The following is a 12,179-nucleotide window of genomic DNA, read 5'->3' on the forward strand; positions in this document are numbered from 1 at the left end:
TCAATTGCGTCGGTAGTATTTCTTTTCCTCAAACCCTCTACTTCGACCCAACTCATTTTATTGTACGGATGCCAAACATTCAAGGGATAGTCCATGCAAAAAAGAGTTTCTGGTGGTCCAATAGAGGCAGATGGCATTTTCCATAGAGTTTTGTTTGATGTATGTTAGATGGTCATTGTCATGCCACTCGTGGTGCAAGAGAAAAGAATCCCTGTTTGAGATCACTTTGCGGAGAAGTCATAGCTAACGAAGGCCTATTGTTCACGGGGAAGCTAAACAGTCGGGTGCCGATCTATTTTGACATGTCCTTCTAGCAACAACACAGTGTTTATTTCACGATAAAAGTAAACCTTTGTGCCAAGCCTTTCCGCATGAGTCGGTGTCTTTCAGAGCTGCAAAATGTCCTGCAGCTAAAGACCCTGAAGCCAAACGCAAGCGCTTTCGGATGAGACTTAAAAGAAACAATTGCTGGAACAATAGAGTCTAAATTGCGCGATTTTCCTCGTTTCCATAATCCACAAGAAAACAAAGAGTCATTGAGGGATGGTTTTAAGAACAATGGCGTTCGATATCATTGGTGTTTTGTCAAGATCCTGTCAAATTTGAACTGTCAATATTCAAGTTGACAGACCAAGTGATAACTAGAAAGCAGAATTGCGCATACGAGGGCCGCAGGAAAAATACTATGAATTCTACTTAGCCACTAATTAGAATATAACAAGGCAAAGCCTTCTGATAGCTAGTGGCATTTTCAAACATACATGAGTCGAGCATTGCTTAAGCGTGCCACCAATAACGCGCTGCACAATCAGCATTCGAACAGGTTTTTCGCTTGACAAAACAGAATAGTTGGGTTCTGTTTTTGAAGGAACTCGGACAGCAGCTGCAGAAAGTCAAGGGAACCTCCCACAGTTGAGCGCACCAAGACTTCGCATAAATTTCACGCAACACACAAACACTTGTACATAAACTAACGTTCCGGGAGGGGATCCTGGAGTATATTCGTGGTCTCTACTCGAAGAAGAGTAATTTGGGCAGCTTGCGACAGCAAGTGGCGAAGCTAGTTGATTTCAATATGGTTCAACAGTGTGCGGGATGCGAACTTCCTATAGCTGACAAGTTTCTTTTTAAAGTTCTTGATCGAGTTTGGCATGCTAATTGTGTACAATGTACAGAATGCAAGTGCTCTCTAACCGAGAGGTGTTTTTCGAGAGATGGTAAACTGTTTTGTAAAGAGGATTTTTATAGGTAAGACCAGAGCTGTCGAGTGATTTGAAGCCCTTGAACATTCCAAAACCAAAATACATCCCTCTGTTGCAACCAGAAGTGTTTAAGTGTATAACAAAATTCTTATTGAACGTTAGAAGATACTGATAAGTAAAACTGCATATTCTAATTCCAACAGGCGATACGGTACCAAGTGCTCTGGTTGTGAGCAAGGAATTTCGCCCAACGATTTGGTTCGGAGAGCCAAGCACTTGGTCTATCACGTTCAATGCTTTGTCTGCTCATTCTGTAAGCGAGAAATTTCTACCGGGGATGAGCTTTATTATATCGGAGAAGGAAGTTTTATTTGCAAAGAAGACTACTATCGCCACCATCATCACAACATCACTGATGGTTAGTCACTTGGAACTTGTATTACTGGGATATATTAGTTTGTTTATTAATTTCCAAAAGCTATTTAATCTTAATAACTCTGTTTTCTTGTCACATTTAAATTCTATGAATAATTTGCAGAGGCTGAAGAAGACCAAAAAGATCTCAGTTATGGCTTAGATGAGGATTTGGATGCCGCTCTTTCGAGCAAGCGTCGCGGTCCACGCACAACTATCAAGGCAAAACAGCTAGAAGCACTTCGCGCCACGTTTGCAGCGACGCCGAAACCGTCAAGGAGTATAAGAGAAAAGCTGGCTCAGGAAACAGGTTTAAATATGAGAGTGATTCAGGTTTGGTTCCAAAATAGAAGATCAAAAGAACGGCGCCTTAAGCAATCTGGCGGCCAAACGCAGAGCTCTCGATCCACAAGACCTTCTCGTAGATCAAGGAGCTCACGACACGACAACCGTGAGGACCCCAACGAGATGGATTCAGAAATACAGTCGCCGAAAACCCCTCACCTCGGCTACCACTCTCAAGGCAAGTAGAACATTTATGCTTTCTATTTGTGTCATTTTTTCTCCACTTTGCGTGGTTTGTGTTGGAGCCTTTTCGCAGTCAGACAGTCTCCACTCCATCTAGATCATCATCGCAAAACCGATCAAGCTTGCTATAGTCTTTGACCGCACAGCAAATACTGTCATCAGCTTTTTCAACATTTCAATGAAAGCACTTGAAATTGTTTGTCCAGTCTCTAAAACACTTGTGCTGTGCTCATCAAGAGCTCGCGTGCGAACCTGACCAACTAACAAAGACTACGGAGCGTTGCTTGGCAAATCTACCTCATTTCACTCCGGCAACCAGCAACAGACTGCCGCCCTATAGTACACGTGTGATGACGGATTAACATTCGTACGTTCGAACCGAATCGATTTCATTTTCATAAGAGCTTGTTTTACTCGAATTAAATAGATTGTCAATCGTCCATATCTCTTTAATTGTTAACGCTCATCGCCTACTAAGGCAACCTAACAATAATATGCAGAGCTCTTTTCTTTAAACCCAAATCAAAAGACGCAGTCACAGCGAACTTGAAACATTATGACCTCGCAATAAAACCTCTTTTCGGGAAGCAATGGCACCAAATTGTTCCAAGTTCTCATTCGTGATGTTTAGATCTTACGAAGGTAATCGCGGTTTTACGCGAGGATAGAGAATAGCAGCTGTAGTACTTTCCAAAGCCGGTCTGAGTTCTTTTGCATTAAGTCCTGTTTCTGTGGTTTTGTTATTTGTTTTTTTTACGAGGAATTAAGCAGGTATCTTTCCAGAGGCATATCGTGTATCTAAGACAAGAAATATGCGCTCAATTCTATAATATTTGCTGCAAATAGAGCTGAACCCTGAAGCTATACTCTACTTTTCCATCTAGTTCGCGCTGTGTCTTGATTTTTAAGTGTGTTTGGAAATCATGTATATTGCTTCAAGAGGGCTCGAATCAGAGTCATGTCAAAAGCTTTTACAACCCTTTTCGTAGCTCTTTCTATTCAAGTAGTTAACTTATCTTTATAAACGATATATAGCGGAGGATTAATTTTGTGAGCAACAAGTGCGGTATGACAGGTTCTTCAATCCTTGACCATGACCGCCAAAGTTTTAGGTCATTTAAGAATAAAAAATGACCAGAATAAAAAGAAACTCCTGATTTCTCGTGTATCAATTTCCCTTCCAGTTGTCAGCCCATATTGTGTCTTTTTCTCTCGATACGATCGGTTAAATCCAATTCATCATTTCTTTGGTGAAGGATTTTCTAATGGAATTGGACGTGACTGTCAAATCGTCTGGCTTTAAGACTATTGCAGGTTTTAATATTTCTATCTTCAACAGGTTTTACATTAAAAAAAAGGGAAATCAGCGACCAGTCTGAGATAAAAATGTCTAAAATCAAAAATCAGTCGTATATATTCTTTTAGAAAGACGCTAGAGTGTAAAATATTCTCTCGATCGAATCGCATCCTCTAAATTTATAAAATTGAAGCATTCATAAATCTTAAGTTGTTCGCTGCAAAAATCGTAAAAAAACCTCAAAAACTGGGATTAAATTTTTGAAAACCTAAGGTTTTTTATTTTGGTTAATTTAAATGATCTAGCATTGCTATCAGAATTGATTTTTGAATGTATCTAGACGTGAACAAGCAGAAAGATTTGAAATCATCAGTTTTGGAAGCATGTTATAGAGCGCGTGTTTTGTTTACACTCTTTTACATTTCCTCTTATTAATAAAACTAATTTCTTAAAATTGTTTTGAATGTTTAAAGAAGCCGAAAAACGTTCTAAAACCTTTCTTGTTTGCGTTGGCATTCAAAACTTCAAATGTTATGCCTCAAATAGCAAAGCGCAGAGAACTATATGATCGGGGCCGGAGCGTGCAGAACAATGATTTTCCGAAACAGAAATCAGTCAGTTTAGCTAAGTAGTAAAGATGAGGGACACAGGGAGAAAAATATCTAACAAAACCTCATTCTACCCACACCTAAAGTTACTGGGCTTAGAAATTTTGGTTTCGAAAGCTAATGGTTTTTATTTATTCCAAATCACAACAAAATAGAATCATTTCCCTTCATGACAATAGTTCAAAACATCGGCCGAGCCGCCATACATGGCCTTGACACCTATAAAAGAAATAGCACTTTTTCTTTAACAGGGAAAAAAGATTCCTTTATTTTTTCTTGTAAGTAGAATTATATTTACGAAATGATGCAAGCAATAGCAATTCGATATCCAGTAAAAATTCTAACTAGTTTTCACGCATACTTTGATTTTCCGAGTGTTTCATCACTGCCTATACTTACATGTATCCAAAAATATCTGACAACAGTTTAGGGGTAGTTTTATAAAAAATCTAGCGGTAGTGTTTGTAAAAAAGTCAGAATCCTTAAAAAAGACAATTTAGTTGGGGTAAAGTGAATCATTTAACCGGCGGAGGTTGCTTTTTTAATTTGTCGTACGATTTGAGTGGAGCCATACCGATTATCTAACCTACCCCCCAACAAGCTTATCTCGTGAAGGTGGTCTTTTTGCCAGTTCTTACACGGGATCTTAGATAGCATTGTAAAAAAATTACACTTCAAGCCATCCATTATTAACCATCTTGATTCTTGTTATTAAATTCTTGTACTTTTATTATTTTTCTCTTTACAGAACTTTCGACGCAATCGCCAAGGTATGTTTCGCCGTCGAACTACAACGACTATTACTCGCAAAACTCGCCTATTTCGGATGGATTATCGATGAACAATTCTCAAGTACAGCAAGTTGGGTCCGAGTTTGGTTCATCGCCTAGAGTAATACCTAACTCGATGAATGATATGCCGGCCGAAATAAATGGTTTAGCGAACGTGCGGCACATCTCGAATCAAAGTATGAATATCGTAGGACCCAGTCCTGGTGGCGCGGGGTTTAACCAAGCCACCGAACCACAAGTTAGCCTTGTCAATCCCGCGTCCTCAGAAGTTTGGTAGAAAGAACTGCCGCTATCTGATTACCAATCCAGCTGCAACGCAAGTATACTGCAATTCGCCTATCGGAAGTCGTAAAACAAAAGAGACATCAATATTACCTCCGAAAGTGTGGTTAAACTTTCTGGCTGCTCCGACAGGCGTGGAAGGCTAAAAATCAGTTTTAAAGAGTTTTACGTCAACCACAGAGGGAAATAAGTGTCGTGATGGCTGCGATATTGGACGAGCATCGGCTAACGTAATCTCGCTATGCATCTCGGGGGAGGAAAAGCTACTGGGTTCGTTATCGCGGTGGTTTACAGAAAGAACGCTGTCTCCCCCGAGGGAAGCATGCCGCCTTTGCTTTGATCTATTATTGTACAAAGGATTTTGAAAAGAACAATCCATACCAAGTCGATGAACAAATGCTTCTGAAGAGAATAATAAGAAAAGGAGTCTTAAACATGCAGTTGTGTAATAAAATATCATGAACACTAGAAAATTTAGAATTATACGGAGAACCAATGTAAATGAAAGAATATTTGAATTTGTAATATTTATGCAGAAAGAGAAAATGTAAGCTTTTATATATCAAAATGCGCGGTATGAAGTTAGGATTTTTTAGTTGAAATAGTAATTATATTACGTTATAGAGTAAGGAGGCTGCTTTTTGAACCAGTGAATCAAAAGACTTCAAAATGTACCAGTGTGAGGAGATTATCTAGATAAATAAATAGAAATAGTGATGTGGTAGAACACACATTTCTATGAAATCATTATGAATAGTGACAATTGCCATCAAACATCTTTGTCTGCGATTGAGTGTTATAACTTTAGTCGATGTCGATATTGGTGTTAATCGCCTTTGAGTCAATCGAGAACTCGAGGAGACTTAAATATCAATAGTAAGCATCAAGGGTGTTGCATCGCGAACAGTTGGTGTATCGAATAAGCACACGACCGCTCTGTTGGGTTGTGTGTTTTGCGTCTCAAGCATTGAATTGGGCACCGAGGCTTAACAGATGTTAGTGCTAACTTTGAAATAGCTTTATCAATTGTCAGAGTCAACAATCACACGTGCGATAAATAGCTTTTCACCGAATAATCTGATCCCTTAGCTAGCTAGCTAGCTCCTGTAAAGTACTAGCAAGGCGCGAACGAGTAGATGACTTGGAACCAACAGCCCGAAACAGCGCTTATTTGCATGAAATCTTCACATTATCTTGGGATCTTTATTGATGTGAAAAATGCAGCTTTTTGTTAAATAGGCCAGTCTTTAGATTGTATAATATTTATACGACCCCCTAGCGCACTATTGAATATGCACCGAACATATATTTATAGCAGTAAACAAAAAGCTCCATGTATTATGTAAACCCTCGAGCCAGTCGCTGATAAAAGACCAACCAACCGCCTTGTAAACGTAGGGGGTAAATCGAGATATTTCCTAGTTTTTGTGATGTATACTTCAAATCAAAAGAATAACGCGTTTTGGGATTTAGAGGGAGTTTTTAACGGAAAGTTTATAGTTATTGTTGGCTCTACGACTTATTTCCTTTATTTCTTCTTCTTTTTTAGATGTTGAGTCAAACTTTACAACTTAACTTTTTTTCTGCAAACAAATTATACCTGCTTTTAAAGACAACACGCAAATCCTTAATTTTATATATGTTTTTTTAAGATTGAGTGTCTTAAATTTCCATTTTATGTAGAGAAGCAAAACATTTAAAAAAAATGTTAACAAAAAACAGCATAAAGAAAAGAAATTTTTTTCCACAAACACGCTGAGAACAATTATGAAATTAGTGATTTTCAACCAACTCTCCCTTTCTAAATATTTGTAAGTTTTATTGATTCAAACTTATCCGGGATACACAAAGTCTGTCTAATAATCAAAAACGTAAAACGTTTAGCGGAAAGACTTATTACTTAAAAAGGTATAGTTTTTCAAGTATTTTTTTAAAGCTCTGTTTACGAAATGTTTTTATTTAAAAAAATATAGGAAACTATATTCCCACCGCAAGATCATGGCGTTAAGAGGGGAAAATGTATATCATTGTACTTCAAAAACACGAGATAAAAACATAAAAAATCTTGACTGATAAAGAGACTTCAAGCACCAAACATCATAATTCTGATAGCTAATAATGTGAAGTGACTGTATAAATAAGCCAAATGTTTTCCTCTAAATCTTTACTTTTTTCATTATTTTCGCTGTATGCAAACACAGATTTTCCAGGTGCACAGAAGACCCGTTCAAAATCTACCACCCTCTTTTTCTCGTCTCGGAAAAAACGAATTTTTAATTTTTACATTATTAACACAGTGTCTTTGAAAGTTTACTCAAAGCAAAGTCCTCAGTACTAAAGGACTTTTGTTTAGCTTGTCTAAATTAGACTGATGCTTATACAATTCTAATGGAAGTGTATTTGATTGTTTTATACTCGTTCTTTTTCTTTCAAATTATCAACCGCTTACGATTCTATGGCTTAGGCGGTTTGTTTTCGTGTTGAATAAAGTGCCGGTCTTTTTCCTTTTCTTTTAATCTCTCTTGAGACAAGATCTATTGAGTTTTTAAGCCGACTTTGTTTTACAAGATAGTTAATTTAGCAGCGATAATCCGTTGAGGATTTGTGTTCACGTTGACTTTATTCTATCTGCGTCTTCTTTTTAGGGTAAAAAACAGTTTGGTATAGATTCAGAAATTATAAACTAGCATAAATTTTTGTTTGCTTTAATATGGCCGTGTTCACTTGGACTTATTTTTGAAAAGATGCTAATTGGGAAAGGAAGTCAAAATGGATGATTGCCCTAGTCGTTTTAGTAAGAGAACCACTCTAAATTGTCAACGTATTGTTCACGTTTCTCGCTGAGGTACTTCTTAAATCTTAATGATTTTGGTATCCTGTCTTCCATACTCTCTTTATTTTTATGTTTTCGCTCGAGTGCCTTTCAAACTGTGAGTTCAATTTGCAATGCAAATCGTTTGATACTAAAACAGGTGAAAAAAGGGCTAGTTTTAATAGTCATTGTACTTGAACATAGACTGAACGGCTAGTCAATGTTATAGACCTTTTGAATTGAGAAAAAAGAATCAAGAGTCGTCATTGTCTTTTCTGTTTGCTGTATTTTGTTTTCGCCCAAAAATATAATTATATGTTTTACTAAAATTCAAAAATATACATATTGCGTGTAAAACTTGCATGGTTTGCAGTTGTCCTTTGCTAATTTTTATTTAGCAAAAATTCCAAACAATCTAGATAGCGGCCAAAAACTGAGACAGGAGAAATGGCTTAGGAAATATCTTTTTCTTCTATTCATGCTGTTTGTTACAAGTAAATTAAATCCTTTTTTTAAATTCAACTAAGTTTAACTTTGAAAATCAGAATCCTGAAGAAAAAAAGGGTGGAAAAAAGAGGGGGAAACAACGAGAGAAAAGAAAAAAAAGGAAAGGAAAAGGATATAAATAAAAATGAAAGATAAAAGTAAAAGTAAATCTAAATATCGAATTCTTGTTAACTAGCTCCCTCAGTAGAAATAATCTTGGAGCAACAAATTATAAACTTAAAATAATCAGAAAACGAAATACAAATCACTTTGAAGTGTCTTTTTAGAACTTTATTATTTTACGCAATATTCCGTAAAGCCGAAGACATCATTTTGGAAAGAAGAAGCGATGGGCATTCCTCATACGATTTAAATTTCACAAACACGCAAAATCCATTTGTATACAGGTGAGATGGTAATTCGTTGCAAGACTTGCGTTCTACACACACACACGCATCACAAACCAAGTCATTACAAGTAAACCCACTCTGGCGCCAATCAATTATTAAGAGCAGTGATATTATGTTCGTCAAAGCGCTCTCCGCAAGGACGCGTCCCCGCCAACCAATCTTGTCGAGGTAATTCTTCAGCGCAGCGGTTTGCAAATGAACAGTGCTCGCCCTATGAACAGCCTGTCGTACTTTTTCGCAGTTGGAAAACTTTTGGCAAAGCAATCATTGAAAAGATCGCAACAGGGTGTTTTTGATTTGAACTTTTTCCCCCTTCAATGTGAGTGGCGGCAGTCGAATCTGATAACTTTGTTTACTACAGCTTACGTGGGTTGGAGGGTTTGTGAACTTGACTTTGAAGGCTTGTCCTTTCTCTGTTTATTTTACAAACACCTTAACAAAACTCGTATGTTTAATAGCGAAAAAATAAAATAACAAATCGAAACTTCACTATTGATTAAAAAAAACATCATTTTAGTTTTATGATACGCTTGCAGTTATTGTTTACACAGCTAGTGGACGGAGGGAGGGATAGAGAGAGAGGAGAAGAGATAGAAGAGTGAAAGAGAGAGAGGGAGAGAGAGGGCAACTTCTATAAGATACTAAAAGCAAGGATTCACTGGAAAACTAGCGCAAAAACAACGTAAGTTAGCTTAAAGGCAAGCAATTAAGATAGTAAAACTTTTCACTCCTGATATTAAGTGAAGTATTCAAAAGATCAATATATCTTGTAAACTTGAACAAATTACTTCCGATCAAAATCAATTACCAGATTCTGATGCCACAAGCAATCTCCCTTTAATAAAACTTTCGTATTCTCATATATTTTGAACAGAGTTTGTGTACTTGTGTACTTATTCTATTTTCCCTAGTTTTCGAAAGAAAGCAAATTCTTCACTAGACTTTACAGTAAGCCAATAAAATGACTCACACATGTGTTCCAAAAGAAAAACCTCAAGGAATTAGTGAAAAAAAATGAAAGCATGAAAAACTGGTCAAATTTATAGCGACACCTCGAGTTGTTACCAATAAACTAGTAGGTCAAGGGAATAAAATGAAAAGGCTTTTCCCATTAAGACTACATGTTTCATGTTATATAGTCAGCTTTGTTTGTTTTAGTTATTTATTTACTCAATTATCGATAAAACTTTTTAAAATTTTTCGATGTATGCTGTTCTTAAGCGTTTGATATTACGTAATATCCAAATGCTTATTCAGAATGTGGTTGAAAAATCAGCTTTAAAACTAGCTTTCTATCCTCGTAAAGTTATGAATTCAAACTCCGGCTCCATTCGAATTCAAACTGCTTCAGAGACAATCACAGCTTTTTCATTCTTTCCGTCGTTTCCTCTCTTGGCGTGATAGTTCAGCAGTCCGTTTTTTCTTCTTTTATTATTTCGTTTTCCTTTCTGTTTCCCCCTTTTTGTTCGGGAGGCGGTATAAGACACATTCTTAAAGTCTCAATGGGGGTTAAACTTGTATTCCGACTATCAGAACAATGATTATAAAAAAGCAAACCCGAATTTTTAAACTAAGTTTATAGCTTAGTTTCATAAGAGTGAAAAACTTGTTCAGAATATTCAAATACAATTTTCAACTACTAAATTCAACTTGGGGAATGTGTAGTTGTTTTGGGGGGGGGGGGGGGGGGGGGGTAGGGAGGGCTGGCGCTGGAGAGGGTCATCAGTAAAAATTTGAAGTTTTGTGGAGGTTCAAACCTTTTTATTTTGATGACAGCTGTTTCCTTGTTGACTTATTAGGAGAGTTTTTTGGATTTCTTTCCGAGTGAAAGGAGGAGCGCTACAAGGAATACTGAAGTGTCTGGATACCCGGCACCCGGGAACCAATTTCAAAATACTAGATACCCGGGAGTTTTTGATGATTTTTGAAAAAAAAAATCGTCAAATAAACACATCTTTGCCCATCGAAAGTTTTCTTACTTTATTTAGAATAGTCAAATGAGGGGCTGCATGAAATTATTAAGGGTCTTCGAATACCACAGCCGTTCAACCCAATATAAACGACGTACCTTTTGTATTAAAATGAAGACATTAGACATTAATATCATAACCAAAAAAGCTATCCATATCCTCAAGTAAAACACAATCAATTAAAAAGATCCGAAAGCTTATTGGAAAAGTAAGTTAAACTATACTAAAGGCTGTACTTGTTGAACAACTGTATTTATATATTAACTTTTACAATTGAAGTCATGGATTCCCATATGGTCTAGTGGTTAGGATCCGGCGCTCTCACCGCCGTGGCCCGGGTTCGATTCCCGGTGTGGGAAGATTATATTTTTTTCATCTTCACCCTTTTACTCTTACACCATCTTTAGTTTATTTATTCTTTTTTCAAAATCTTGATTCAGCTTTTCATATTTTCTAACTTAATATTTGATGATTTTTAAAATCTAAATTAAAAATATTCGGTTAACAAATAAAGAAAATTGGGCTTCCTGTGTTTCTCATTCTTAAACTTATATGCTCTAAAATTATTGTACGTGTGGAAGAAAATAATTTCAAAGTATTTGTACATGTTATTTACTTATCGATCTGTCAACAGAAAGATATGTTTAAATAATTTCTTTTTGGCTTAGTTATCATAGTACGCATGCGCAATTGACATTCAGTTCCTATCTTCGTTTTGGATACGTAAATCAAATGGTATTATTTTTCATACAAACTAAAGTCCTTAAATCTTCAAAAGCGTTTTAAAAATTACCAGAAAGACATATTTCAGAGTGCATTCATACTCTCCCACATGGATAAATACGTATTGTTTTCCTCATATAAAATATGGCCCAGTCGTATATGTACCGGGTTGGTTGGAATGCTCGCTCAAGGGGTGACAAACGAGGGTCTTCACGACTCTGCTTCTACCCCTGGGAAGGTCTGAGACAAAGGCAATAACAGTCTCAGATGGACACCCTCGGAATACGAGGGGGTGGGTTCACTAGAAACAGGCATGGCGAACTGCACAAGGCAGACGACGATATGGCACTTCTCATTGGTGTGTGTATCGGATGCCAGTAGTTGCGTCATAGTTGGAAAGGTCCCACTGCCAGCTAGTTGAGTGCAATCAGCGAGGTAGCTCCCTGGTGGTGCTATAACTCAATTCAGACTACTCTCCGACCAACCCTCTTTTTTTTCAATCTCACATCTTCAATTTAACTAAAACTTTAGTCTTCAACTAAACATCTGAGACTTTAGTAATCATCGTCTTGCATCATTTTAATACCAGTTAACTTTCTAATCCCATATAAGCAACTATCGTATTATTTTCAAATTCTCATTCCTGTTCAAATTAA

The 12,179-nt window shown here is 36.9% G+C and overlaps 1 protein-coding gene and 2 non-coding genes across 3 annotated transcripts; all 3 read left to right on the forward strand.

Annotated features, from left to right (window-relative positions):
* On the forward strand, nucleotides 1-5,876 carry LOC116307251 (LIM/homeobox protein Lhx1). Its single transcript, XM_031717415.2, has 4 exons — nucleotides 1-1,248; nucleotides 1,406-1,620; nucleotides 1,741-2,139; nucleotides 4,798-5,876. Exons 1-4 carry the CDS (start codon nucleotides 1,076-1,078, stop codon nucleotides 5,115-5,117), a joined length of 1,107 nt encoding a protein of 368 aa, XP_031573275.2. The 5' UTR covers nucleotides 1-1,075; the 3' UTR covers nucleotides 5,118-5,876.
* A 5,211-nt stretch (nucleotides 5,877-11,087) lies between these two features.
* Nucleotides 11,088-11,159, forward strand: Trnae-cuc (transfer RNA glutamic acid (anticodon CUC)). The gene has a single exon. It is a non-coding gene; the product is annotated as a tRNA-Glu (tRNA).
* A 533-nt stretch (nucleotides 11,160-11,692) lies between these two features.
* Nucleotides 11,693-12,007, forward strand: LOC148910017 (Nuclear RNase P). The gene has a single exon (XR_016120341.1).
* Nucleotides 12,008-12,179: the final 172 nt, after the last annotated feature.

This window comes from Actinia tenebrosa, unplaced genomic scaffold, assembly GCF_029948245.1.
Source record: "Actinia tenebrosa isolate PJP-AT-01 unplaced genomic scaffold, QUT_ActTen_1.0 PGA_scaffold1__47_contigs__length_23844297, whole genome shotgun sequence".
Taxonomy (NCBI): domain Eukaryota; kingdom Metazoa; phylum Cnidaria; class Anthozoa; order Actiniaria; family Actiniidae; genus Actinia; species Actinia tenebrosa.

Coding starts and splice junctions, on each gene's coding strand:
- LOC116307251 (XM_031717415.2), top strand. CDS start 1,076: ATGGTTCAACAGTGTGCGGGATGCGAACTTCCTATAGCTGACAAGTTT. Junction 1,621..1,740: donor TCATCACAACATCACTGATG/GTTAGTCACTTG, acceptor AATAATTTGCAG/AGGCTGAAGAAGACCAAAAA. Junction 2,140..4,797: donor CCTCGGCTACCACTCTCAAG/GCAAGTAGAACA, acceptor TTCTCTTTACAG/AACTTTCGACGCAATCGCCA.